The sequence below is a fragment of the Saccopteryx leptura genome, chromosome 1 (assembly GCF_036850995.1).
Source record: "Saccopteryx leptura isolate mSacLep1 chromosome 1, mSacLep1_pri_phased_curated, whole genome shotgun sequence".
Lineage (NCBI taxonomy): Eukaryota > Metazoa > Chordata > Mammalia > Chiroptera > Emballonuridae > Saccopteryx > Saccopteryx leptura.
The window spans coordinates 284,714,582-284,742,420 of record NC_089503.1 but is presented as its reverse complement, the minus strand read 5'-3'; the positions used below and the strand labels follow the sequence as shown (position 1 = coordinate 284,742,420).

At 36.3% G+C, this 27,839-nt stretch overlaps 1 protein-coding gene across 3 annotated transcripts in view; it reads left to right on the top strand.

Annotated features, from left to right (window-relative positions):
• The window catches only part of PTPRO (protein tyrosine phosphatase receptor type O), a 233,369-nt gene that overhangs the window by 122,801 nt on the left and 82,729 nt on the right, over nucleotides 1–27,839 (top strand). For 2 of the 3 annotated variants that reach the window (XM_066355214.1, XM_066355204.1), the window contains exons 2-4: nucleotides 6,579–6,852; nucleotides 23,905–24,063; nucleotides 26,245–26,397. In XM_066355214.1, the coding sequence (XP_066211311.1) occupies nucleotides 6,579–6,852; nucleotides 23,905–24,063; nucleotides 26,245–26,397 (586 nt within the window). The remainder of the gene's footprint in view (nucleotides 1–6,578; nucleotides 6,853–23,904; nucleotides 24,064–26,244; nucleotides 26,398–27,839) is intronic. The other variant, XM_066355223.1, reaches the window with a different exon arrangement.

The window sequence follows — 27,839 nt, the reverse complement described above, 5'->3', positions numbered from 1 at the left end:
CAGACAGATTTGGTGAAGCCAGTACAGTGGTACCTTGACACACACGAGTTTAGTTTGTTTCATGGCCGAGCTCGTGACTCAATTTGCTCATGTGTCAAATCGAATTTCCCCATTTAAATTAATGGGAATGCAATTAATCTGTTCTGTCCTCCAAAAAGCACGTGATTTTTTTTTGTTTTATATGCTTTTAAATAAGAAAATGTACTTTATAAATAACAAATACATATATATATGTATATATACATAATAAGAGAGAATGTAAAGAAATAAACTGGTTTATGAAGTGACCTTCAAGGTCAGGCAAAGATGCTGGTGGAGGGGGAGGAGACTGGCGGAGGAGGTTTTCATTTCATGCGCAATTGCTTAACTTACTATCTACACACTTAATGCTACATTCAATTGCAAAATTTAACTTACACACTACATATGATATGTAACTTTATCACTAAACTTGCTATTTTTTTTACTTTGCTTAATCATCATCATTTTCTTAACTGACTTGTCTTTTTCGCCACACTTTCTTCACTTTCACTTAGAGGCCATTTCAACAAAAAACCTGTCCATGGAAGTTCGTTTCTTCCTCCTTTTCAGAATGTTTGGCAGGCCATCTAGTGGAGGATGGTGGAAGCTCGTGATTTAAATATCCACTCATGACTTAAAGCAAAAAATCCTGTGAGTGACTGCTCGTCTCTCAAATTTCTCATGATTTAAAGTGCTTGTGTGTCAAGGTACCACTGTACTTGCTTGAGCTCATATCTTACCTGAACTGTTGCAAAAACTTCCTTACTGTCTACCGCATTTTGATGGACCCAGTCTACCAGTTACTAACTCTATTGGTCCACACTCCTAACTATATTGGTCTTTCTAAACTGTGATCCATCTAATCATGTCACTTTTTTGCATTGAAAGAATTCATAATTTCTTTTGGCCTAAACAATATCCAAAGTCCTTAACTAGTCACATCTTGGACAGGACTATTAACCTTCTCCTCTGAGCATCCTATCCTATCCAGCCACTCCAGAGGAGTGGCTTCTTCCATCTCCAGATGATTTTTCTGACCTTTGTTCCCCTGGGAAACTCCCGAGCATCTTTCAAGCACTACCTCCATTCTGAAAACTTCCTTCACACCCACCTGCAGAGGAAGAATCAATTGTGTCTTTCTCTTTATGTCTATGGCTCTGAAAAATTATCTTATACTGCCCAGCATCTTTGGCTGCAAAGTTTGGAAGTTTAGCTTAAAAAAGTTAAACTATAAGATTTATTCACTCTTTCACCACATTGTGCAGTGGCTGGGCCTTAGGATGATTGAAAACAGCACCTCTCCCTCAAGCAACTATTTTCACGATGCAGAAATTAGGTACTGACTTCTCCAGGTTTGCATTGGTACATACTTGAAATTAGAGGAGGAAGCTCCTTGACACTCATTCCAGTTATACAATTTCAAAGCAAGGATTCTAGTTGGAGGGCAAAGCCCACATGGGCCTCCCTGTACTTGTCTTCATGAAGAGTGGAGTTGGAACAATGATTCACCAAGGCTGAGTCAAGGTACCCTCCTGCTCTGAGCTGGGATAGGGGTACCATAATTAGCAACCCTTATCAGGACCCCTTCCTGGCTTTCTAGGGGAAAGAAGCAGGCCTCTATAGAAGAGGGTACAGTCTTAGAAGGGAGTCTAGACAGGCAGAGAAAACAAGGTATCAACTGGACAGTTTATCAAAGTCTGTAGCTAGTAACACTCAGATTGTGCATCATTATGCATTTGAGTGTGCCTTTCTTACCAGAGGCTTGAGCTCCTGGAGTTCAAGAACCCTGTCTCACTCCTCTGCCTGTTGTCAACACCTAGCAGCGTGCCTGACACCAAGTTGACACTTAGCTAATGTTTGTTTGCTGTTAAATTAACAAATGATAGCTCTCCAATATTGTGTGAATAAAATATCCAGTGAACATAATTACAGAATTTCACAGTGTTTGGAAGTTAGTTAAATAGAGTTTATAGAGCTGCTATAATTAAAAGGTCATTGAGTGACTTGAGACTTAACTAAAACACAATTACCTTTGAAATACAACTAATAAGTATTGAGTTCAAACTGTTATCATTTTCATAAAAGCCATTTAATCTTAATAAAAATTCCATGAGTTTTGGGAATTATTACTATTTTGTGAATGAAGAAGTTGAAATTAAGAGGTCCTGGGGCTTCCCCCAAATCTCACAGGTAATAGGCTACAAACAAGGACTAGAAATTCGGGCTCTCTGGTGCCATGTTCATTGCTGTGCTCTTAAGCAAATTATATAACTGTTTTGAATGACATGAAGAGAGTAGCACTTATTTCTGAAGATTGTTACAAGGAATAAGAGAAAACAAAAACATATATAAAATGTCCAGTGCACAGCCTGGTTTTGATTAGGGAACCATTAGCTAATATTATAGTTGCTGCATTTGTCAGGGATGCTGGAGGATTGCCCAGGATTTCTGACTGATGTGTATCTGTGGCAGGTCCTCTCCCTGGTCCCATACCCTAGGGATTCATCCTGCATTTTTCTCCTTTTTAGTGCTGCTCACTCTGTCTCCCGTATGTTTTAGTCTCCTGGTGTGGCTACGGGACAGGTCACAGGCACCTGGGCTCTTCCTTCTTTGCTGCAGCCAGGCCCTTCCCACAGCCTCCCTCTGCATACCTCCAGTGCAGGGAAGAGTCTCACCAGTAACCACAGGGACATGTGGATCCCAGACCTTGTTCTGACATCAGTTTACACCACTGCTTTCTCAGCTGTGAAGTGAGGGTGTTGGACTGAAACATTTTGTTTTTCTTTTTTTTTCTTTTTTTTTTTTTCATTTTTCTGAAGCTGGAAACAGGGAGAGACAGTCAGACAGACTCCTGCATGCGCCCGACCGGGATCCACCCGGCACGCCCACCAGGGGCGACGCTCTGCCCACCAGGGGGCGATGCTCTGCCCATCCTGGGCATCCCCATGTTGCGACCAGAGCCACTCTAGCGCCTGGGGCAGAGGCCACAGAGCCATCCCCAGCGCCCGGGCCATCTTTGCTCCAATGGAGCCTTGGCTGCGGGAGGGGAAGAGAGAGACAGAGAGGAAAGCGCAGCGGAGGGGTGGAGAAGCAAATGGGCGCTTCTCCTGTGTGCCCTGGCCGGGAATCGAACCCGGGTCCTCCACACACTAGGCCGACGCTCTACCGCTGAGCCAACTGGCCAGGGCGAAACATTTTCTATATGAAAGTTTGTTATGCAAAGGAAATTTTAGTGAAAATATTTTCACTATGTAGTCAAGCAATACTATATTACCCTGTCTTGGAAGAAAAAAAAAGTTTTAAAACTTTTTCTATCCATCAAATAAATGAGTGTTGGCCTTCCCTAAGTTTGTCAGCTCCATACTGCAGGGACTACATGCATGCAATGTATGTTTGGAATTTTCTCCTGAATACAGATCCTAGGAAAAGCTGAAGCCAAGGGGACAGAGAAGACGTAAGATGGTGACATTTCTTTTAGGCTCACTGCCTAGATCTAGATCTCACTTGGCCTGTGTCTTGTTCTTCGTAGTCCCACTAACTGAATCTGATTAGCCCACCCCTAGTTATTTTTAGCAACCTGGGAGCACAGAGGCCAGTGCTTATGTTCGTCACTGATACGATCATCCCCAAAGCTGTCCTTAGATTCGGAAGATTAGCCCCTTTCCCTGGAACATTCACTATCTATGAAGCATCATGACACGTTAGACATATATTTCTCAAACATTTTACAAAATTGAATCTATTCTTTTCATCGTCATAAAACTTTCAGATATTGGCTGTTAAAACATAGAGCAAAAAAACCTTAATAAATATTAATTTGATGTTTGTGAAATTACTGTTTTCTGAGGAGTAAATCAGCTCCCATAATAAATAATGAATACAAGCTAGATTTCAATATTATTGCAAATTCAGTGCTTGGTTCATCCTCACAACTCTACCAGGTCACCGGCAACAGAGTCGTGCACCCCTTAATGACCAGAATACATAGCCTATTGCTCCTGGCTACATGCCTGTACGGCATGTTACTGTACGAAGCAATACAAGATTGAATCAAGAACAGCGTGTGAGGCTGCTGCTGGTGTTACAAGGCACGCTCTCAACTAATGATAAAATGTATAGTAAGGTAAATATATAAATCAGTAACATAATTGTTAATTATCATTCTATAGTATTATGTACTGTACATAATTATACATGCTACACTTTTATACGATTGTCAATGCAGTCGTAGGTTCGCTTACACCAGCAGCACCACAAACGTGAGTAATGTGTAGGGGTCTTGCAATGTTTCAAAAGCTACGAGGTCACAACGACAGCCCCACACTAGGCCATGGAAAAACTTCAGCTCCATTTTAATCTTATGGGACCACCATCACATATGGTCTGCTGTTGACCAAAATGTCATCGTGTAATGCATGACTGTATAGAATGGGTCACATTTTATTTTTGGTCCCAGAAGGACTCTTGGTGTGCAAACTGGCCAGGAACCTCTGGGCTGTAATCGGAAACCAGCCCTTATACAAGGAGGGCAGAGAGAGATGGAGGAGAGGCAGGCTCCTCCAGGTTGGAAAGTGGCAGGTTTAATAAGCAAGGGGACTTAGTCTATAAAGCTTGTCTTCGGTGGTGCAAGATGAGCAGATCTTCACACAAGCTCACCAAATCTTAAAAGTTTATATAGACTCCTTAATGGGGTTCAGTCACAAACACAAGAGGCCTTCACTGGGGTCAGTCATGTATACCATTAAGATGGTTTCAACACCACATTTCTATCTGGTTATAACCTTGGGGCAGTTTCTGGGAACTAGAAAGACAAGATGAATGCACATTCTAAAAATGGGGTTGGGAGGAGGGGGAGAGCTTCCAATTGCCAGAGTTCAGCTTTTCTGAACTCGGTCACCTCCTCTGGATGATCTCCCCAACAAGTACAGAACTCAGTATTAGAAAGCTACCCATGTGCCTGAGGATTGAGACCATGTGGATAAAGGGACACTTAAAAACGTTAAGGATTACCCAGGTGACATACACCTATCAGGAATGACTGAGTCTGGGTTCACTGACCAGCTGCGCACATGCGTGGGTGTGTACGGTGGTGGTGGTGGTGGTGATGGTGGCAGCGGCGGTGTCGGGTGGGTCCAGAAGCTGGATAATCAGCTAGAAATAAGATACAGTCTTTGCCCTTAGAGGACTTAGGCTCCGTTAGGGTACTGATAAGTACTCCATGCTTTATTTGTCTGCTGACAATATGTATGATACCAAAATTAATGAATAGATTAATTCTAAGAGGCAAATGCCCACCAATGATTAATGCAATCAGCAATTTTTTCATTCATTTAACAAACACTTATAAAGTTATATATGGTATGTCAAATTCAGGGTTAGGAAAATAAGTCAAAAGAGGAAGACAAACAGATATGTGGAACAAAAACGGAGCTCAGTTTTAATTTGTGTGGGTCTGTGTTTGAGCCCAAACAAGCTGTGTGACCTTGGGCAAATGGCTTAATTTTTCTGAGTCTCAGTTTCCTCAGCTACAAACTGAGATTGAAAATAATAATACCGTCTCATGAGGTCATTTGAATACTAAATGAGATGGCTGTGTTTATAAACTGCCTGGTTTAACACCTGGATCCTTGCAAGTCCTTAACAAGTTTCAGCAAATTTTCTGTCCCACTTTCGTAGAGGAGAAACCTGAGGTGTAGAGTCATAAAATCCCTTGCCCAGCCCACTGCACACCAAGAAGACAGAAAACAAAGCAGCAAGTGGTACACAGTATATGAGTCTTGCATGATGAGACCAGAGAGCAGAGGACCAGTTCTGCCCGTGGAGTGTGAGAAAAAATAAGGAAGAAATATTTAAACCAACTACACAGATGCTTTTCAAATACTGTCTATAAAGACTTATCTGGGGACTTGTAGCAAAATTTTCAGTCCACTAACTATAGACTTTCCTGTATATGCTGTGGACCCGTAGCCTGGTCTCTTCTTCAAAGAGCATCTTACTTCTGTTATTCAGGACTGGCTAACCATTAATGAGGAGGATTATCACAGGTTTCTCAGTGCTGGTTTTTATGATTTCTGAGCTGGCAGGTGAGAAGTGAGGGAGGGAGGAAGTAACTGCCTTGAAACATTCCTCTAGAATTCTCCTAGGGCTACCACAGCATTCTTCTACCAAAGTAAAATAGAGTGCTTCTTCCAACTGTACAGCTTCTCCCACCGAGCTGAAAACAAGGGCTTCTCCGTAAGTTGAATGCCAAGATATTTTTTACTCATTCATTCTTTCCTCATTTCCATGACATTTACTTTGTGTTTATTACATGATACAATGCATGAACTGGAAGCAGCTTTTCAATGAAGAAGAACCCTCAAAGTAAAACCCCAAGAAAATCATGAGACATAAGAGAATTAATCTCTCTTTCTGCCTTTCCTGGTATATGTTGTAACTCTATTTTACAAAGGAATGCTTACCACAACATTAGTTTTGGACAGATTATCTCAGTATAATGTTATTGTTAATAATCTGAATTTGACCTCCATCTCAATGTTTTCTCTTTTCTTAAACAGAATGCTACAACATTCCGTGTAACTGTTCAAGATGATAATAACATCGTTGTCTCTTTAGAAGCTTCAGATGTCATGAGTCCATCATCTGTGTATGTTGTGAAGATAGCTGGTGAATCCAAAAATTACTTCTTCGAATTTGAGCAATTCAACAGCACTTTGCCTCCTCCTGTTATCTTTAAGGCCAATTATCATGGCCTTTATTATATAATTACTCTGGTAGTGGTAAATGGGCATGTGGTTACCAAGCCATCCAGATCAATCACTGTATTAACAAGTAAGCATCATGTATAATATTGTCCTTTGTGTTTCTTCTTTGTGGGTATACTCATGGGATTCTAATTAAAAGAGAAATCAGCTCAGAATGGCAAGGTTAAGTGAAATCAAGTCACATAAATTCTAAGTTCTGCTTTATGTTAAGAATATAATTTTTTGCTAAGTTTTGATAATGTTTTACTATATTTTGTTTTAAAATATTTAAAACTCAAAGAAAGTAAACCTTATCAAGGTTTTAGGACTGAATGACAATTTTAGATTCATGATTGGACCACATAGTTTTCTACTATATAACTTAATAGTATGATCATAATTAAGCTATTTTTTTCTATAACATATTCTCATATAAGCAATTAGGTTTTTGAGACATAAATTTATACTCATATTTAGCTTGCTCAAATTCTATTTTACATTTTTAGCTGAGAGAGAGAAAAAATATCACTATTTATCAGTTGCTATTTCCCACCTCACCATCATTATAGCCTTGGTATTCAGTATCCAAGAAAAATACCAATAAAAAATAATAATGTCACTTTAACCTTCAGCAGTCCATGTCTTAAGAGTTAATGCTGATATTAAGAATTTCTTAGGATTAGTTTTAACTATATGTGATGTTCACTTTACTCTGACTTTATTACCTAATCTCAAAGTAAGATGCAACATGTTGAGGTGTGGAAGAAGACTGTTATCTATAATGTGGTAGAGTTTATCACTAGAGAAATTTAATGACCCAACAAAGTTCATTTTGCTCACTGTTCTTCAGTGCAAATTTGCCAGTGGCTGCAATTTTTAAAATACCAGCTATAAGTGATCATTCTGTCAACAGTTAAGGAAAAGAACATAGTGCTATATTCAATTGGGGTAAAGGACAGAAACACCAAGGAGAAAGAACTCAATCAAGCTAGAGGACATATTTTTAATATGTCATAAAAATTAGTTTCCCTTGGCAGAGTGACAGGATCTATACTGAGTCCTAAAAATTAGAAATGGCACAGACCCAAGACCTTCAAGATTTATAGACATAAAGAATCAATCTAGGACCTAGCTGAATCAAAGGAAGGACATGCCTGGTAAAATACTATCTTAAACAAGTTCTAGAAAAGGTGAATTGGGAGTAATAGATCCAGGCAACAGATCTATACAATACCTATAATACAACTCCTTGAAGTCCGAGGCTTTGCCTTACTCATTTGCATCATTTCAGAAGCATCTAGCATGAGCCTTATACTTAATAAGTGATCAATAAAAACTAATTCAATTTATTTAACCAAATAACTGGAAGAAGAACCAAAAAAAAAGAGACTAAAACACAAAGCAAAATAAAACTATAGTGACTTGCTGACACGACATTGATGAGCATGTCCTCAGCCACTTCTAGTTAGACAAAGCGGGAGGAGTCAGCCCTTTAGCTAATGGCTCATAAAAATTTTTTGATAACTAAGTATTTGATTAGAAGATTTCTAGAATAGTTTATTGAAATTTTAGCACAAAAAGTGAGTTTTATTTAAAATATTTTCTATTTTTCTTTGTGATTTCATCTTTATCATGTGGGCTTGGAAGTGTGTTGTTGAATAATCAAAAATTTGATGATTTTGCAGAGATCTTTATATTGATTCTTAAGTAAATACTGTTGTGATCAGAGAACATACTTTGTGTGATTTTAGTTACTTGAAACTTGATGCTGTTTATTTTATGGTCCCAAATATGGTCTATATTGGTGTATAGGCTACGAGCACTTGTTGGGTAAAATTTTAACAAATGTCAACTAAGTCAAGATGACTACTCTAATCTTCTACACCCTTAATGCTTTTCTGTCTACTGGTTCTAACAGTGTTTGAGAGAGGAATGTGAAATTCTATGTCTGTGGATTTGTCTATTTCTCCTTTCACTTCTCTTAATTTATGATATATATATTTTGAAGATTTGTTGTTATGTCGTAGGTGCAAACACTTTCAAGATTACTGTCTTCTCGTTGAGTTGAACTTTTTATCATATTCTATGTGTTGAAGTCTATGTTGTAATATGCTGTGTGTTGAAGTCTATGTTGTCTTATTAATGTAGACTTTTAAATTTTCTTTTACTAAGTATTGTCATGGTATACTTCTTTCATCTTTTTACTTTCAATCTATTTACGTCTTTGTATGTAAATGGGTTTCTTATGGACCGCATAAAGTTGGAACTTGTTTTATCCCAATCGGGAAAATCTCTGTCTTTTCATTTTACCTCTCTGATAGAAGCTAGAAAAGCTATGATCTCATGAATCATTTTGCTTTGTCTTCTTATTGTTGGGCATCAGAAAATGAGATTGACTTACAGTTTTCTACATTCTAAGCAGAAAAGGAAATTGGTATTGATTTTTGAAAAGTAATTTCTGAAAATGAATCTAGTTTTTTGTCTCTCCTTTTCTATCCGATTTTTAAAGGCTCAATTACTTCATCTTAGACTTCAACAGGTGTAGTAGGTTGGGAATATAAAAACTGTATACGAATGCACTAATATTTCTGACATTGGCATAAGATAACTTTTGGGATTCAGTTTTCTCTTCAAAGAAAGAGGGACCTCAAATATGTAGTGACTAAGATTACTTTTGAGCTCTAAAATTATTATTATTTATTAGTTAATGATACAATTTTGTCATCTTTATTTTTATAATGGAAGCTTTTCTTAAAAGTTTAGGAGACAGCCTGACCAAGCGGTAGTGCAGTGGATAGAGCATTGACCTAGGATACTGAGGACCCAAGTTTGAAACCCCAAGGTCATCGGCTTGAGCACAGGCTCGTCTAACTTAAGCATGAGTTTACCAGCTTAAGCAAGGGGTTGCTGGCTTGAGCATGGGATTATGGATGTGACCCCATGGTTTCTGGCTTGAGCCCAATGGTCGCTGGTTTGAGCCAAGGTCACTGGTTTGAGCAAGGGGTCAATGGATCAGCTGGAACCCCCTGCCCCCATCAGGCACATATGAGAAAGCAATCAATGAACAACTAAGGTGCCACAACAAGTTGATGCGTCTCATCTTTCTTCCTTTCTGTCTGTCTGTCCCTGCTCGTCCCTCTGTCTCTGTTTCCTCTCTCTCTCTCTTTCTCTCACTAAAAAAAAAAGTTTAGGAAACATTTGTAGTATCTATTCAGAGTTGACACATTGCTCTTGAGAATGAAATGGTACTTTTGTTGCAGCCATATATTGTGCATTAGATCCTTATCTTGATGAAATAAACAATGACAAAGCAATTGGCCCTGGGCCAGTCCTTTGATATTTCTCTATAAGTGTTCTAAGTTCAGCACTCTGGGAAATATCTGAGAAACATAGCAAAGAATAAATTTAGCACAAAAACATTACTTGGCCAGTTCAAAAGAGTTCTACAACACTTAGGCTCTGATATCTGATTAACATTTAATTGGCTGTGAAACTTCAGTACAGTATACTGTATACACTTTAGAGAGTACTTTCTCAATAGATAAAATAATACATGAAAATAATTGCTTAGAAATTGGAGAAATACTGTTTACACACAGCTATCTCCTTTGTCAGTAGTCCTGGGGACAGTGGCGGCAGATACTGCAGAGCTTACACAGAGGCATTCTACAAATATAACATTCTATACAAACCCATCTGTTATGAATAAAAATAATTCATGAGTCTCTATTTTATTTACTGATTACTGGCCCAACAGCCTTTTTGGTTTTAGTCTGTCAAAACAGCAATGTCAGAAAGAATTACCTCTTAACACTTAGAAGTTGCTAACAAGTACAGGGCTACCTCTGCTTTCTTCAAACAGTATTTCCTTCAATTAGCTTTTGTGTCTTCATCACCTATCTGAGATAGTCACATCCAGAACTTTAAAAATCTTTGTATTCATGATCAATTATGAATAGTGCAAAGGTCATTAAGGAATATACAATCATCTTCAACTTCAACTTCAACTTTTATTATGTAGGACACCTAATGAAGAAAAATAATTATATTAAATATCATTTTAAAACTGTTTAATTAAAAGAAAAAAATGGAAGTTTAATGAGTTCTAGTAAAAATATTGCAATTAATTCTTGCTTTGTCATAAACTCTTTACTCCTATGACAAAGCAAAAAGAAAAACAGAAGTGCATTGATAGGATCAAGACCATGGTAATTGTCTCTATGAATCAGAAACGAAACACAAACTCAAGTGGGGAAGTAGATTGAAGCATATATGGTGATGCTTTTTTTTATAAACAAAGGCTTGAGATTCAGGGAACATACATTCAGTCTTGATATAAAGGACCATGCTTAGTTACCTTCAGACTCCAGGAATAAATTTGTGATAGGCACCATATCATCCACAATACCAAGAACCCCAAAATAATGCTATGTACCCTGGTTCGAGATTGGGAGTTCTGGTGAGCTAAAAAGTGGCAATATCTAACCTGCTTCAAAACAGCAAAGAATAAGCAAGAAATGGGGAGATTAGAAAATGTAAAATTAGCCAAGGGTTTATACAGTGTGTCTGTAAAGTCATGGTGCACTTTTGACCGGTCACAGGAAAGCAACAGAAGACAATAGAAATGTGAAATCTGCACCAAATAAAAGGAAAACTCTCCCAGTTTCATACCTATTCAGTGAAGTTCAATGTGGGCTCACACACAGATTTTTTTAGGCTCCTTAGGTAGCTATCCCGTATAGCCTCTACAGACTTGTCACTGATTGATGGCCTACCAGAACAGGGTTTCTCCACCAAACTGCTGGTTTCCTTCAACTGCTTATCCCACCAAGTAATGTTATTCCTATATGGTGGCGCTTCGTTATAAACGCACTGATATTCATGTTGCACTTTGGTCATGGATTCGAATTTAGCGAGCCACAGAACACACTGAACTTTCCTCTGTACCATCCACATCTCGACTGGCATGGCCGTGGGCTGCTCCGCTGTATACACGATGTTACTTTCGTCATCTGTGCATGCACACATGCTGCCACATCATCCTACAGAAGCTAGGAGGGTTCTCCTTTTATTTGGTGCAGATTTCACATTTCTATCGTCTTTTGTTGTTTTCCTGTGACCGGTCAAATACAGTGTGCACCATGACTTTGCAGACACACTGTATTTCAAAACACAGGAATAAATCTATGCTGAAAAAAAGATAGAAAACTAAACAACTCTAACATTTTCAATTATATTTTATGTAACAATATAATAAAAATTTATAGTATGTTATAATGTTCAAAGTTATGAATGTAAGAATTATATCTATTAAAATATCAAAGAATAATGAAGCAAACATTGATAGGAATAAAACAAAACACATAGAATAAACATCAATTAGTTAAATTTTTAGAAAATAGAGAGTGATGTCAGAGAAATGGCGCCATAAGGAGTGCTACCAATACCTCTCCCTGAATCTTCAACAAATTCAACAACTAGAGACAGAAAACAAATCTCAGGAGCATTTGAAATACACTTACATCTAACAAAGGTACGATTGGGAGAAAAGGTGGCTGAATATATACTCCACTCTGAAGGAAATAAGACAGAGAATGGAGTATTCCGCTTTCCTCACTGACCTGAGCAAGGGCTGCTTTCACTTGGAACTGAGAGAAAGTGAGGGCTGGGGGCACAGAAAAAGCTGGGCTAGGGCAGAGACATTCAAGCCAAGGAGAGAGTGTGCCCACGGCTCAGCCCACATGGAGCTAACACCAGTGGCAGACCCTGGCAGTGATGGGCGAGCAGTTGCCTTGTTTACTCCTGGTATCCTGGTTGGTGAGCGTGGGCAGTGTGCAAGTGGATCCACCTGACGCTTTGGGTGTGGGTGCCCACGTTCCCGGACAGAGGGGTTGTGTCAGAGACTGTCAGTAGTGGCCCTCTGTGTGGGCTGTGACCAGAGTTTCTGAATAATCCCAGCTTCCCAAACAACAGTGTGTGGGTAGTGAACGAAAGCCAACTTCCCTGCACCAGGACCTGTCTGGGTGCGGCATCTCCGCCAGCAATACAGGCTAACAAAGCACACTCCCGGGGAAGAGAACTGCAGAAGTGGTGGGGGGAAGGGCACGCAGGCAGCTTGCAGACAGGTTCTGGAGAGCAGACCTGTAGAGTGCTGAGGCATACTAGACATGCCCAGAGGCTCATAGAAAGACACCGAAAGGCAATCGGCTCCCAGCCCTGCATGATTACACTGGCAGCTCTGGCTGGCAAAGCCTTACCCAGAATCCTGCATTGAGTGGGGATAGAGGGGGGGATTTGGCAGCTCTTAGAGCCTCTTGCTCTCCAGGTGGTGGCTGGGGAAACTTCACAGCTGGGTCCAAGGCTGCTGGTTCAGGAAGGAGAGATTTGGGGAGAGGGTCTGGGAAAACGAACTCTCTCGTTATTGGAGCCTGCAAATGCTAACAAGCCACACCTACCAAGGGGACTGAGTCCTAGTGACACAACAGCAAATCTCTGCCTAATTGTGCCACAGAGGCAGAACCTGGGGTATAGCGCCACCGGCTGAAAAGACAGAGAAGAAAAAAAAACGAAGAAGATAACTTCTCAAAACCAGGAAAAATCCTGTCTTTATAACTTTTTCCATTTTTTTCTTGTTTTTTTTATCTTTTTATTCCTTCCACCTTTGTTATTTTATCCTTTTTCCATTTTATTATTTTCTTTTCATTTTGAACGTTATTACCTGTAGGTGTTACGTTTTCCATTCTTATTATTTTCTATGAGTGTTACATTCCAAAAAACTTAACTCAATTTTTTTCTCTCTCTTTTGGTTTCTTCTTTTTTCTTTCACTTTTACTCTCATTTGAATCTCACCCATAAACAAATTATTTTATTCTGGATTCAAATTTTTTCTTTGTGGTATTTTGTGTGCTTTTCACTTCACTTCTTATCTCTTTAGTATTTTCCCCAACTTTGGCTCTCCATTCTATAGTTTTGTGCCACTTAATACAATAGAATTTTCATTTTCACTGTATATTTTTTCTTTTTTTCTCACTTTTTTCTTTTCTCTTACACTATTCCTCTCATTTGGCCATCATTTACAAACAAATTATTTTATTCTTGATGCAAGTTTTTTCCTTGTGGCATTTTGTGGGTTTTTGCCTCATTTTTTGCCTCTTTGTCACTCCCCCCAACCCAGGTCCTCCATTCTACATATTTTTGTTCCACTTAGCACAATAGAATTTTCAGTTGTTCACTGCATTTTCTCAAAAAAAAAATTTTTTAGCAACTCTTATTAGTGTTATTAACAATACCACTCTCAAATGCCATTAAAGAAAAGGAAATCAAATATCATGGATACAAATGACAGTGATGTAGCGCACATAGATGAGAAAAAATCTACAGAAAAAAATTTCAATAGCTTACAAACCTTGGAGTTAAATGACAGAGAATTCAAAATGGAAGTTCTAAAAATACACAGGAATATACAAAAACACAAAAAGACAATTTAGGGAGCTCAAAAAACAATTCAATGAACAGAAAGAATACTTCACAAATGAAATTGAAACTATGAAAACTAATCAGAGATGAAAAAATCAATTCATTAACTGAATAATGAGGTAACAAGCTTAGCCAATAGAATAGGCCAGATAGAGGAGAGAATTAGTGACATAGAAGACAGGTAACTAGAGGTACTACAGAGAGAAGAGGAGAGAGACTCATAAATTTAAAAAAAAATGAGATAGCCCTACAGGAAATGTCTGAGTCAACATAAGAATAATGGGTATATCATAAGGAGAAGAGAGAGAAAATGGAATGGAGAACATATTCAAACAAATAATAGACAAGAACTTCCCAAGCCAGTGGAAAGAACTAAAGCCTCAAATTCAATAAGCAAAGAGAACACTAAGTTATCTTAACTCTAACAAACCTACTCCAAGGCACATCATAATGAAACTGGCACAAACCAATGACAAAGAAAAAATCTAAAGGCAGCCAGGGAAAAGAAGAATACAACATATAAAGGAAAGCCCATTAGATTATCAACAGATTTCTCAGCAGAAACTCTATAAGCTAGAAGAGAGTGGACCTCAACATTTAAAGTTTTGAAAGGAACTTCCAGCCAAGAATACTATACCCATCAAAGCTATCCTTCAAATATGAAGGAGAAATAAAAACATTCACAATTACATAAAAGATGAGGAAATTTATCACTAGAAAACCCCCACTTCAGGAACTACTAAAGGGAGTTTTTCGACCAGACACAAAAAAACAAAACAAAACTACAAGTAAAAGCTCCATCAAGATCACAATAAAAACAAGATTAATCTGTGACAAAGAATCAAAAAAGGGGAGAGGACAAAGATTAACAGTAGCAAAGGAGGATGGAGTGCAGAAGCACACATGAGATAATGTACTGCAATGAACATGATATGTATGCTTTTCATTACTTAAAGGTAACCATTCCTGAAAAATCCAACACAGAGTTACATGGCTTGAAAAAAAGAAGTAACAGAGAAAAGAAGTATAGATTACAACCAAACAAAAACAAATGATAGAAAAATAAAAGAGAAGAACCAAACAAGATACAAAACTATCAGAAAGCAATATATAAAATGGCAATAGGAAAACTTCAAATGTCAATAATTACACTAAATGTGAATGGATTGAACTCACCAATAAAAAGACACAGAGTAGCAGAATGGATTAAAAAAGAAAATCCAACTGTATGCTGCCTACAAGAAACACATCTAAGATACAAGGATAAAAACAAATTCAAAGTGAAAGGTTGGAAAACAATACTCCAAGCAAATAACATCCAAAAAAAAAGCAGGTGTAGCAATACTTATATCTAACAATGCTGACTACAAGACAACAAAGGTAATCAGAGACAAAAACAGTCATTTCATCATGATAAAGGGGAGATTGAATCAAGAAGACGTAACATGGCCCTAGCTGGTTGGCTCAGTGGTAGAGCGTTGGCCTGGTATGTGGAATTCCCAGGTTCGATTCCCGGCCAGGGCACACAGGAGAAGCGCCCATCTGCTTCTCCACCCCTCCCCCTCTCCTTCCTCTCTATCTCTCTTTTCCCCTCCCACAGCCGAGGCTCCATTGGAGCAAAAGATGGCCCGGGTGCTGGGGATGGCTCCTTGGCCTCTGCCCCAGGTGCTAGAGTGGCTCTGGTCATGACAGAGCGAGGCCCCGGATAGGCAGAGCATCGCCCCCTGGTGGGCATGCCAGGTGGATCCCGGTCAGGCATATGTGAGAGTCTGTCTGACTGCCTCCCCGTTTCCAGTTTCAGAAAAAAAAAAAAAGAAGAAGACGTAACACTTCTTAATATATAGGCACCAAACCAAGGAGCACCAAAATGTACAAGACAACACTGACTGACCTAAAACCAAAAACTGACAAATATACAAGCATACTTGGAGACCTCAATACACAGCTGACAGCTCTAAATCATTCATCCAAATTGAAAATCAATAAAGAAATATTGGCTTTAAATGAAACACTAGAACAATTGGATATGATAGACATCTACAGGACATTTCATCCCAAAGTACCAGAGTATACATTTTTTTCTAGTGTACATGGAACATTCTCAAGAATTGACCATATGTTGGGCCACAAAAATAACATCAACAAGTTCAGAAAGATTGAAATTATACCAAGCATATTCTCTGACCATAAAGCCTTGAAACTATAATTCAACTGCAAAAAAAAAGGAAACAAACTCACAAAAATGTGGAAACTAAACAACATACTTTTAAAAAATGAGTGGGTCAAAGAAGAAATAAGTGCAGAGATAAAAAGATACATACAGGCAAATGAAAATAATACAACATATCAGAATCTCTGGGATGCAGCAAAAGCAGTAATAATAGGGAAGTTCATATCACTACAGGCCTATATGAACAAACAAGAGAGAGCCCAAGTAAACCACTTAACTTCACATCTTAAGGAACTAGAAAAAGAAGAACAAAGACAACCCAAATCTAGCAGAAGAAAAGAAATAATAAAAATCAGAGCAGAAATAAACAAAATAGAGAACAGAAAAATTATAGAAAAAATTAATAAAAGGAGCTGGTTCTACAAAAAGATCAACAAAACTAAAAAACCCTTGGTAAGACTCACCAAGGAAAAAAGAGAAAGGACTCATATAAACAAAATCCAAAATGAAAGAGGAGAAATCACCACAGATATCATAGATATACAAGGAATTATTATAGAATATTATGAAAAACTATATGCCATCAAATTTAACAATATAGAAAAAATAGATAAATTTCTAGAACAATACAATCTTCCTAGACTGAGTCATGAAGAAGTAGAAAGCCTAAAGAGACCCATAAGCAAGGAGGAAATAGAGACAACTATTAAAAACTTCCCAAAAATAAAAGTCCAGGGCCAGACAGCTATACTAGTGAATTCTATCAAACATTCAAAGAAGACTTGGTTCTTTTTCTACTCAAAGTCTTCCAAAATATTGAAAAAGAAGCAATTCTTCTAAACACATTTTATGAGGCAACATAACCCTCATACCAAAATCTGACAAGAACAACACAAAAAAAGAAAACTACAGACCAATATCTCTAATGAATACAGATGCTAAAATACTAAACAAAATACTAGCAAATCGAATACAACAACACATTAAAATAATAATTCATCATGATCAAGTGGGATTCATCCCAGAATCACAAGGATGGTTCAACATATGTAAAACGGTTAACGTAATACACCATATCAACAAAACAAAGAACAAAAACCATATGATCTTATCAATAGATGCAGAAAAGGCACTTGATAAAATTCAACATCATTTTATGTTTAAAACAGTTAACAAAATGGGTATAGAAGGAATATATTTCAACATAATAAAGGCCATCTATGATAAACCATCAGCTAACATCATATTAAATGGCATAAAACTGAGGACTTTTCCCCTAAAATCAGGAAAAGACAAGGTTGTCCACTCTCTCCACTCTTATTCAATATACTGCTGGAAGTTCTAGCCAGAGCAGTCAGACAAGAAAAAGAAATAAAAGGCATTTATATTGGGAAACAAGAAGTAAAGGTTTCACTTTTTGCAGATTATATGATCCTGTACATCAAAAACCCCCAAAACTCCACAAAAAGACAACTAGAAACAATAAACCAATACAGTAAGGTTGCAGGATACAAAATTAATATACAAAAGTTCATTGCCTCCCTATATTCCAACAATGTAACATCAGAAAATGAGCTCAAAAAAACAATCCCCTTTATGGTTGCAACAAAAAAAATAAAATACCTAGGAATAAACATAACAAAGAATGTAAAGGACCTATTATCCGTGGTTGGGAACCAATGGCTCGTGAGCCAGATGTGGCTCTTTTGATTGTTGCATCTGGCTCGCAGCAAATCTTTAATAAAAATAATAATAACAGTAAAAATATAAAACATTCTCATGTATTACAATCCATTCATCTCCTACCGCTCGTGTTCGTGGTTGCGGATGGCTAGAGCCAATCACAGTTGTCCTCTGGGACAACACCAAATTTTTATTGGATAATGAGTAATGTACATGGGTCGTTGTATGGCTCTCATAGAATTACATTTTAAAATATGTAGCATTTATGGCTTTCTCAGTCAAAAAGTTTCCCAACCCCTGACCTCTATAATGAAAACTACAAAGCATTGTTAAGGGAAATCAAAAAAGATATAATGAAATGAAAAAATATTCCTTGTTCTTGGATAGGAAAAATAAATATAGTTAAAATGACTATATTACCCAACGCGATATACAAATTTAATGCAATTCTCATCAAAGTTCCAATGTCATTTTTTAAAGAAATGGAACAAAAAATCATCAGGTTTATATGGAACTATAAAAAACCCCAAATAGCCAGAGCAATCCTAAGGAAAAAGAACGAAGCTGGGGGCATTACAGTACCTGACCTCAAATTATATTTTAGAGTCACGATAATCAAACCAGCATGGCATAGTATTAGCAGAAAATAGACACTCAGACCAATGGAACAGAATAGAAAGCCTAAAAATAAAACCACATGTATATGGTCAAATAATTTTTGATAAAGGGGCCAACAACACACAATGGAGAAAAGAAAGCCTCTTCAACAAATAGTGCTGGGAAAACTGGAAAACCACATGCAAAAGAATAAAACTCGACTACAGTTTGTCCCCTTGTACTACAATTAATTCAAAATGGATCAAAAACCTAAATAAAATACTTGAAACAATAAATTACATAGAACAAAACATGGGTACTAAACTCATGGACCTTGGTTACAAAGAGCACTTTATGAATTTGATTCCAAAGGCAAGGGAAGTGAAGGCAAAGATAAATGAATGGGACTATATCATACTAAAAAGCTTTTGCACAGCAAAAGAAACTGATAATAAAACAAACAGCCAACTAAATGGGAGATATTTTCAAACAACAGTACAAATAAGAGCCTAATATCCAAAATTTACAAAGAACTCATAAAACTCAACAACAAACAAGCAAACAATCCAATAAAAAAATGGGAAGAGGACATGAACAGACACTTCTCCCAGGAAGAAATACAAATGGCCAACAGATATATGAAAAGATGCTCATCTTCATTAGCTATTAGAGAAATGCTAATCAAAACCACAATGAGATACCACCTCACACCTGTTAGATTAGCTATTTTCAAAAAGACAGGTAATAACAAATGTTGGAGAGGCTGTAGAGAAAAAAGAACCCTCATCCACTGTTGTTGGGAATGTAAAGTAGTACAACCACTATGGAAGAAAGTATGATGGTTCTCAGAAAATTAAAAATAGAGCTACCATATGACCCAGCAATCCCTCTACTGGGAATATACCCCCATAACTCAAAAATGGTGGTATGTAAAGACACATGCAGCCCCATGTTCATCGCAGCATTGTTCACAGTAGCCAAGACATGGAAACAACCAAAAAGCTCTTCAATAGATGATTGGATAAAGAAGATGTGGTACATATATACTATGGAATACTACTCAGCCATAAGAAATGATGACATCGGATCATTTACAACAACATGGGTGGACCTTGATAACATTATACTGGGTGAAATAAGTAAATCATAAAAAACTAAGAACTATATGATTCCATACATAGGTGGAACTTAAAAATGAGACTCAGGGACATGAACAAGAGTGTGGTGGTTACCAGGGATGGGGAGGAGAAGGGAGGGGTGTGCGGAGAAGAGGGGCACAAAGAAAACCAGATAGAAGGTGACGGAAGACTATATGACTTTGGGTGATGGGTATGCAACATAATCAAATGTCAAAATAACCTGGAAATGTTTTTCCTGAACCTATATACCCTGATTGATTAATGTCACCCCATTAAAATTAATTTTAAAAAATTAAATATACAATCAGTTTAATATTTTAATGAGTTAAACTAGGTTAAATAAATTTAAAGTTAACTAATCTAACAAAACATAAAAATTTAAAAATTAAATTTTCTGAATATAAAAATAAAGTAAACTAATTGAAAATTTTCAATAAATAGGTTCACTCCTATACTGATAATAGTTAAATAGATTTAGTAAATTAAAAGGTTATACTGTGCATTTGCCATAATTTAGCACAGTGAGACAGTTCACAAGTGTAGAGATGAGATAGACTCTAATCAATGATGTTAAGAGTTCAAGAAGAGAATGGAGGAAATTATGAACACAATATGGTAAGAGACAACTATGAGAATTTCCAAGACTTCAGAATGTCATGACTCTATAGATTGACAAAGTAGTCCAAGTATCAAGTAAGACAATTGAAAAATAAGAAAAAAACTAAATATATAATGGTTAAATTATAGATTATCAAGAATAAATAAAAATAAATAAAAAGCTTAGAAGGTACCAAAGGAAAACAAAGCATAATATGTACAAAAGACTAACTATAGATTGATAGAAGATTTCTCTTCTACAGTAATTTGTGCAGGAAGACAATGGAGAAATATCTTTAAAGTACTGAGGGGAAGTCTGTTCATCTAGAATTTCATACCCAGCCAATGTATATCAAGAATAAAGATAAAATAAATTTTCTAATATACAAAACCAAGGAGAATTTAACACCCGTAAACTAACTTAGTTATTAATTGACATTTTTCAGCAAGAAAAGTGAACCCAGAAGGAAGACACAGGACACTAAAAAAATGACAATGAGAATATGGTATATGACAAAGGTTGCATGACAAATTCTCAGGGGAATAAGGAAAAAGAACAGGTGAAACCAGCAAAAAAAAAATCAAACTGTTCTAAGAAAAGAAAAGCTGAATGACTAATAAATATGAAAAGATAATCAACCTCTTTCATAAACAGAAAATTGAAACAGGGTCAAAATTTCACTTGCCTCAGAGTAGCAAATACTAAAAAGGCTGATGCAAATGTTGGAAAAGAATATGGAGAAGGAACTATCATACACTGTTGACTGATATGTAAATTGATATAAAGTTAGAACACATTTTGACAATGTATCATACAGTTGAAGATGTGCATACTTTACTTACTATCCAGAATTTCCAATCCAAGGATGTGTCTCAAAACATTTACTGTGGCATTATTTGAAAAAATGAATGACTAAAAACAACCTATCTAACTAAAGAATAACAGATAAATTGTATAGTTTTCATAGTTGTAAAGTGAGCACTAACATAAAGTTTCTAGAGTACTTGAATCAAATAGACAATCTCATAAGTAATGTTAGGTAATAATATTAAGCTGCAGAATGATATGTATATATAACATGGTACCATTTACATAATATTTTGAAACATGTGAAATAACATTTCATATGTATATTGTCCACATACAAATATAAAAATAAAAACCATACATGGAGAGATCAACACCTCTGGTCGTAGTGGGAAGCACATTGGGTCTGGGTAAATAGTATGGGGAAGTTCCAACTATGTTTGTAAAGCTTAATTGAAAAACAAAAAGGGATGTGAGAACAATAAAGGTAATAAACAAATAAATATAAATGACCTACGTTTTCTAACAACTCCATTTCTCTGTCTAGTCCAACCTGGGTTTTAAGACAAAAAATGAGAATGTAATAGGGTAGCTGGCAGAGAAGTAATGAGTTAAATCTAATTTTGATCCTGTCATCACTGAAAATCATACAGTCATAAAAGCTCTGGTGTGTGGCACATCATTAATTTTAAAAAATAATATTGAGAGAAGTAACGGGAGATATAGTAAAATATTTTTAGAGAATGCATTTGAGTTCTACTGAAAACAGTAATCTTGGATTGAATATGGTTCACTAATGCCTGAGCTTGGACTTCAGAATATATAGCTGACTTGGGTCACTTGTGTTGATGCTGAGGAAAAGATAAGAAGCAAACATGTAAGTGGGCATTTAACAATTCTCTTAGTTTAAATTTTAAGTAGCTTGCAGTAGCAAAACAAATCACAAAATAAAGTATCTGACCTCTAATCCTCATGTATCACTTGAATTTCAAAGACTGAGTGTAGCTTTGATGTGCGGACTTCATGTCTCAGGACATGAAAGATTGAGTGGACTTCTAACTTTGTTGTCCAATAGATAGGACCCCAGTGAGGATGTGAAACTGTACTGCAGCAATGAAAGAGAGACTGCTCTGTGGAGGGCTTTGGCTCTTAACTTTTTTTATTATTATTATTGTTTCTCTTAGATCCAGAGCCAATAGCTGGATTTGGTAGCCTCCCTTGGTTAGTAAATAGAGTTCAGAGAGAAAGAAAGACCGTAAAATGGTTCAAAATTTCTTTGGGATTAATTGAAGGAAAATAGTCTTTAGGAGAGAGGTTGTTTTTTTGTTGTTTGTTTATATGACACATAAGTGAGTTCACTTTAACTGTTACATCAGTAGGAAGACTAAAGATGAAGGCAAAGATAAAATAGAAACATTTTAATAGCGAATATAGGGCATAGTCTACAGAGACATGATCACAATCTATGTTACAATCTAAAGGCCTGCCTAATATTTAAAAGATGTTGGCTTGTTTTTTTAAAGAAACTTCCAGGGAAAATCATAGATTTGACATGTAACTTCAGTCCTTCCTAGGTCTTTTCAATCGAAAGCGAAAATAGGTTAAGATCCTGAGGGACAAGGAAAATTATGTAGCCACATACTGAGACAAAGTAGGTACTCTATAATATTTGTGGAATGAACTAAGTCATATTTTGGTTTCCAATATTACTTAAACTGAAAATTTTAAAGTGTAAAATTTAAACTAAGCATATGCTATTATTTAGTCTATAGATGATGTCCAAAAATCCTGTGTATTCTAAAACTTTGAATCAAAATATTTTTATAATATAAGAGTTGACTCCAAACCAAATTATTTTAATTTTTTTCTTGAATAAAATAAACGTAAGCAAAATATATCCAGTAGTTCCCATTAGAAGTGTGGGAAGCTTTGTCATCTTCCAAGGTTCTTGCTTAAGGGTAGAGTGCAGAGGAATACAGGCATACATCAATCACAGTTGTTTAAAAATGAGTATATTAAAAGTTTGTAATGAATTAACAACTCGAGCAAAATATGAATACACATTATTAAAACTTCCATAGGAAAAGTAGTTTGATAAACATCATAATCTCTAATTCTCACAACATAGGATAGTTTACAATCTTATACTCTACACACAAAACAAAGTGCTGAGTTTATACAAAGAAACAAATGATCACTTAAATATTTATCCTTGGTCAGAGCCAGAATGTATTTTCCATTACTGGTCTGTTATTAATATGAAATTTTCTTGGCTTGCGGAAAAGAAAAATGAAGTGAGAAACTGGAGATAGGGATTCTGCCACATGCTTGTTAAATTACCTTGGGCAAATAATTCAGGTCTCTGAGTTATCACTATTTTTATCTGTTTTATTTGTTCTTCCTAGATGCAGGGTTGTTGCAAAAAGGCAAATGAAAAAATAGATATTAAAGTTCTTTGAAAGTTAGAAAACACCATGTAAAATATACTTTATTAATTACTGCTAAGGAGAACACTCAACTCATGAGTACTGAGGGATTTAGTGCTCGCAGATGATAAAATCATGTGTAAGTTTTCCTAGGCATGCTCCTGGGTGCTTCCAAGTATGGATAATGGCTTTTCTCCTTCTTGCCCCATTTCTCCTTTCTTCATTTATTTATTTTTTCCTGCAGAACCTCTGCCTGTAACCAGTGTTTCAATATATGACTATAAACCTTCTCCTGAAACAGGAGTCCTGTTTGAAATTCATTATCCAGAAAAATATAATGTTTTCACAAGGGTGAACATAAGCTATTGGGAAGGTAAAGACTTCCGGACAATGTTATATAAAGGTAAGAGGCAAAAAGAAGATTGAATAAATGATGACTGATTATTACTTTTTAAATGATTTTTGCCAAATGATCTTCTCTCATGCTCTAAAGAGACTTTATAATTCACTATTTGGCCATAAATAAACCATTAAAAATAGTTATCGATTCATAACCATCTTATTATGAAGTCTTAGAATAGCTGGTTCATTATTTAGAGTCATGTGCATGCATAAGCATAAGAAATGCTCAAATTATTGTCAGTTACATGCTATTCTTGTCAAAGGTATCATGTCTGCTACATTAAATAAATTGAAACTATGCTTTTTGATCCTTTGTATATATTGATCCATATGATAAACTAAATGCATTAATATACAAAAATTAGTTCCACTGCATTTACTGGCTTGATGGGGAACCTGTAGGGAGAAGAAAGAAAGAAGAGAGGTTAGGGGAATTAATAATTTCAAAAGAAATAAGCCAAATTCTCTGAATATACAGAATGCTCTGGGTTGGGGTGGGGGTCAAGGGTGGAGAGAATGAAGGAGAGAAGGAGAGAGTGCATTCAATTTCATTGGGGGTGAATTGAAGTGAAGGAAATTAAAATACTCTCAGAACACAAGATCATAACATTTCTCTGCAGGGGGCTTAGATGATGATGTCAGAGTTGACTGGTTGTAACTGGAAACATGAATTGATGAGTTGGAGAATGTATATTAAAGCACGTAGGTCTAGAAAAATATCACTTTGACTTGCTGCTTTTACAAACTCTTTTCTTCCCTAGATTTTTTCTTTCTTTTTTTTTCAAAGTGAGAAAGGAGAGAGGGAAGGGTGGAGAAGCAGATGGGTGCTTCTCCTGTGTGCCCTGGCCGGGAATCAAACCCAAGACTTCCACACGCTGGGCTGATGCTCCACCACTGAGCCAACTGGCCAGGGCCTTTTTTATTTTTAATAAGACAATGTTTAAAACATATGCAATGCATTTCAGTTTTTTAAAACTTTAAAACATTTAAATACACATAACAACAGACTTCACGAATTATTGACTTTTTTATTTTCAGTGAAAACAGGTTATCTGCAAATTAATAAGTCAGGTCTTATTTACTTATTATCACACATAAATAAAAGTTTATGAATGATTGAAAAGCAATCGCTGATACTCTTGCTGAGTTAAAATCCATGAGTATAAAAATAAGTGACTATGTTCTCTTCTTTCAATTAATTTTTAAAATTACTTTTGGCTTTTAATTCTGTAAGTGAAACTTTTTATTTCTTTCTCTTAGTTCTTTCTAATGTGGATTAGATCTCTAAATTTATCATTTTCTTTCATGTTTTCCAGATAAAACCCATTTTTTTCTTCTTTTTTCATAGAGGTTTTGTCTGCAACTGTCAGATAAAACTATTCTACATTTTTTTTTTGTATTTTTCTGAAGTGTGAAGCGGGAAAGCACAGAGACAGACTCCCGCATGCACCCAACTGGGATCCACCCGGCATGCCCACCAGGGGCATTGGCTCCATTGCAACCAGAGCTATTCCAGCACCTGAGGTGGAGGCCATGGAGCCATCCTCAGCGCTCAGGCCAACTTTGCTCCACTGGAGCCTTGGCTGCGGGAGGGGAAGAGAGAGACAGAGAGGAAGGAGAAGGGGAAAGGAGGAGAAGTGGAAGCAGATGGGTGCTTCTCCTGTGTGCCTGGGTTGGGAATCAAACTTGAGAATTGAACCCAAAATTTCCACACACCAGGCCGATGCTCTACCACAGAGCCAACCAGTCAAGTCCTAAAACTATTCTACTTTTTAAATTGACTAGTTTTTATAAGTGAACTTAGAGGAAACGTCCTTGTAAAATTACTTTTTCTAAGTCATAAAGTAGCTAAATACCTTGGGTTTTTATCTTGAAGTAAAATAGCTAATATAAACCTAATCTCCACAATTTTTATATACTTTTTCCACTTAATACACCAAATGTTCCTATAATCGAAATTTAACTCCAATTATATCCAATTCTTGCAGAAAAAAGCCTTTCAGGACTGAGTCTAAAAATCCAAATTTTCATCTCTAGCCTCATGCCAAATTTTTATTACACTCCATGCCAGAAGTTGAAATAAATGTTATTTATTCATATTTAATCATATTGGTCAGAACTTGCTGAAAGTGTGTCATTTAGAAGACCAATATTTTAATATAATTGAATTTTCTCTTCTCAGATTTCTTTAAAGGAAAAACAGTATTTAATCACTGGCTGCCAGGAATATGTTATAGTAACATCACCTTTCAGCTGGTGTCTGAGGCAACTTTTAATAAAAGTACTCTTGTGGAGTACAGTGGTGTCAGTCATGAACCCAAACATCATAGAACTGGTAAGTATTCTGAAAAATTAAATTTCGTAAAGAAAATTCAGTTAAATTATATGTGTTGTGTGCACACCTCTTTAATCATTCTAAGAAAAATTCTGTTCCAGTGCTAAGAAGGAAAATAAATATGTACTTTTAACAATCTAAAACAAATTTTCTAGCAGTGTAAAAGGAACAGAGCAAAATATTCAATAAGAAAAATCTAAAATATGTCCATGTAATCATAGATCTATAATCTTTGAATACAAAGCATATGATCCTACCAAAAGTTAGAATTAAATATCTTAATTGGGTCAAGTAGACATTACTTATTGTATATACTCATATAGCATAACAACAGATGGAAGATGTTTGAATATAGGTTTTTAGATTATTAAAGGAGAATATTGGGATTCAGATGTATCTAAAATGTATAGTACTTAATTTTAGTAGTGTAACTAATACAAAACCCTTTGGAGGATGGATAGATGGATGGATGGATGGATGGATGGATGGATGGATGGATGGATGGAAAGATGGATGGGTAGATGGGTAAAACCCATCCATCCATATATGCCTGCTCAATATGCATTACCAATACCAATGTAACTGTCTAATATAATTAGACAATATAATTGTCTGTGCCTAAATACTCAGTAGGAATGCTAGAGAGGACATTCATATGAACATTGGGAATGGCTTAGATGAGATCACCCCTGAGACCCTTCCAATCTGAAATTCTAAGTTGTCATGATTCTCATTAATTAGGCCAAGACAAGGAAACTATGTAATGCATCTCATATCAACATCTAAGATTCTATTTTTCATTATTCAATTCAAATAAAGAAACATAAATTGAGAACCCTTTACCTGGGAGTTGTTCTAAGTACTGAGAGGAAGACAGAGACTGGTGAGAAAGGTTTCTTATCCATAAAAATAATAGAAGTTCTAACAAATGGCAATAATACAATGTAGAATGCAATAAATATTATAAATGAGGTATAAAGCTATATATAACAACCCAAAGGAGAGAGAGATTAATTTTTATTAGAAGTTCATGGAAAAATGATATTTGAACTGCTAATTGAAGAATAGGTGGAAGCGGTTGCAGCTAAAACCCATGCAATGTGCCTTCATAATTTTCTACTTATAGAAAAGTATGCTTCCACAATACATAAACTCATTTTGTGCTCATATGTTTCATTTTAGAGAGGTGAGGAGTAAAGCCATATTTCTAACATGTGAGTTAACATTTCTAAGAGCAACTTATGTCAGCAATCCATTTGAGTGCAACTATGTCTCAAGGAGTATTTTTGTCTTGATAGCTATAAGTACACTATATGTAGTTGATTTTGTTGTAAGGAAAGTCCAGTAACAGAGACCTGTTTTTTTATAAAGATTATTATGATAAACTAAAAGATACTGACAGAACTCTGTCTTGAAAGTGGTTAAATTACCCCTTGGACAAG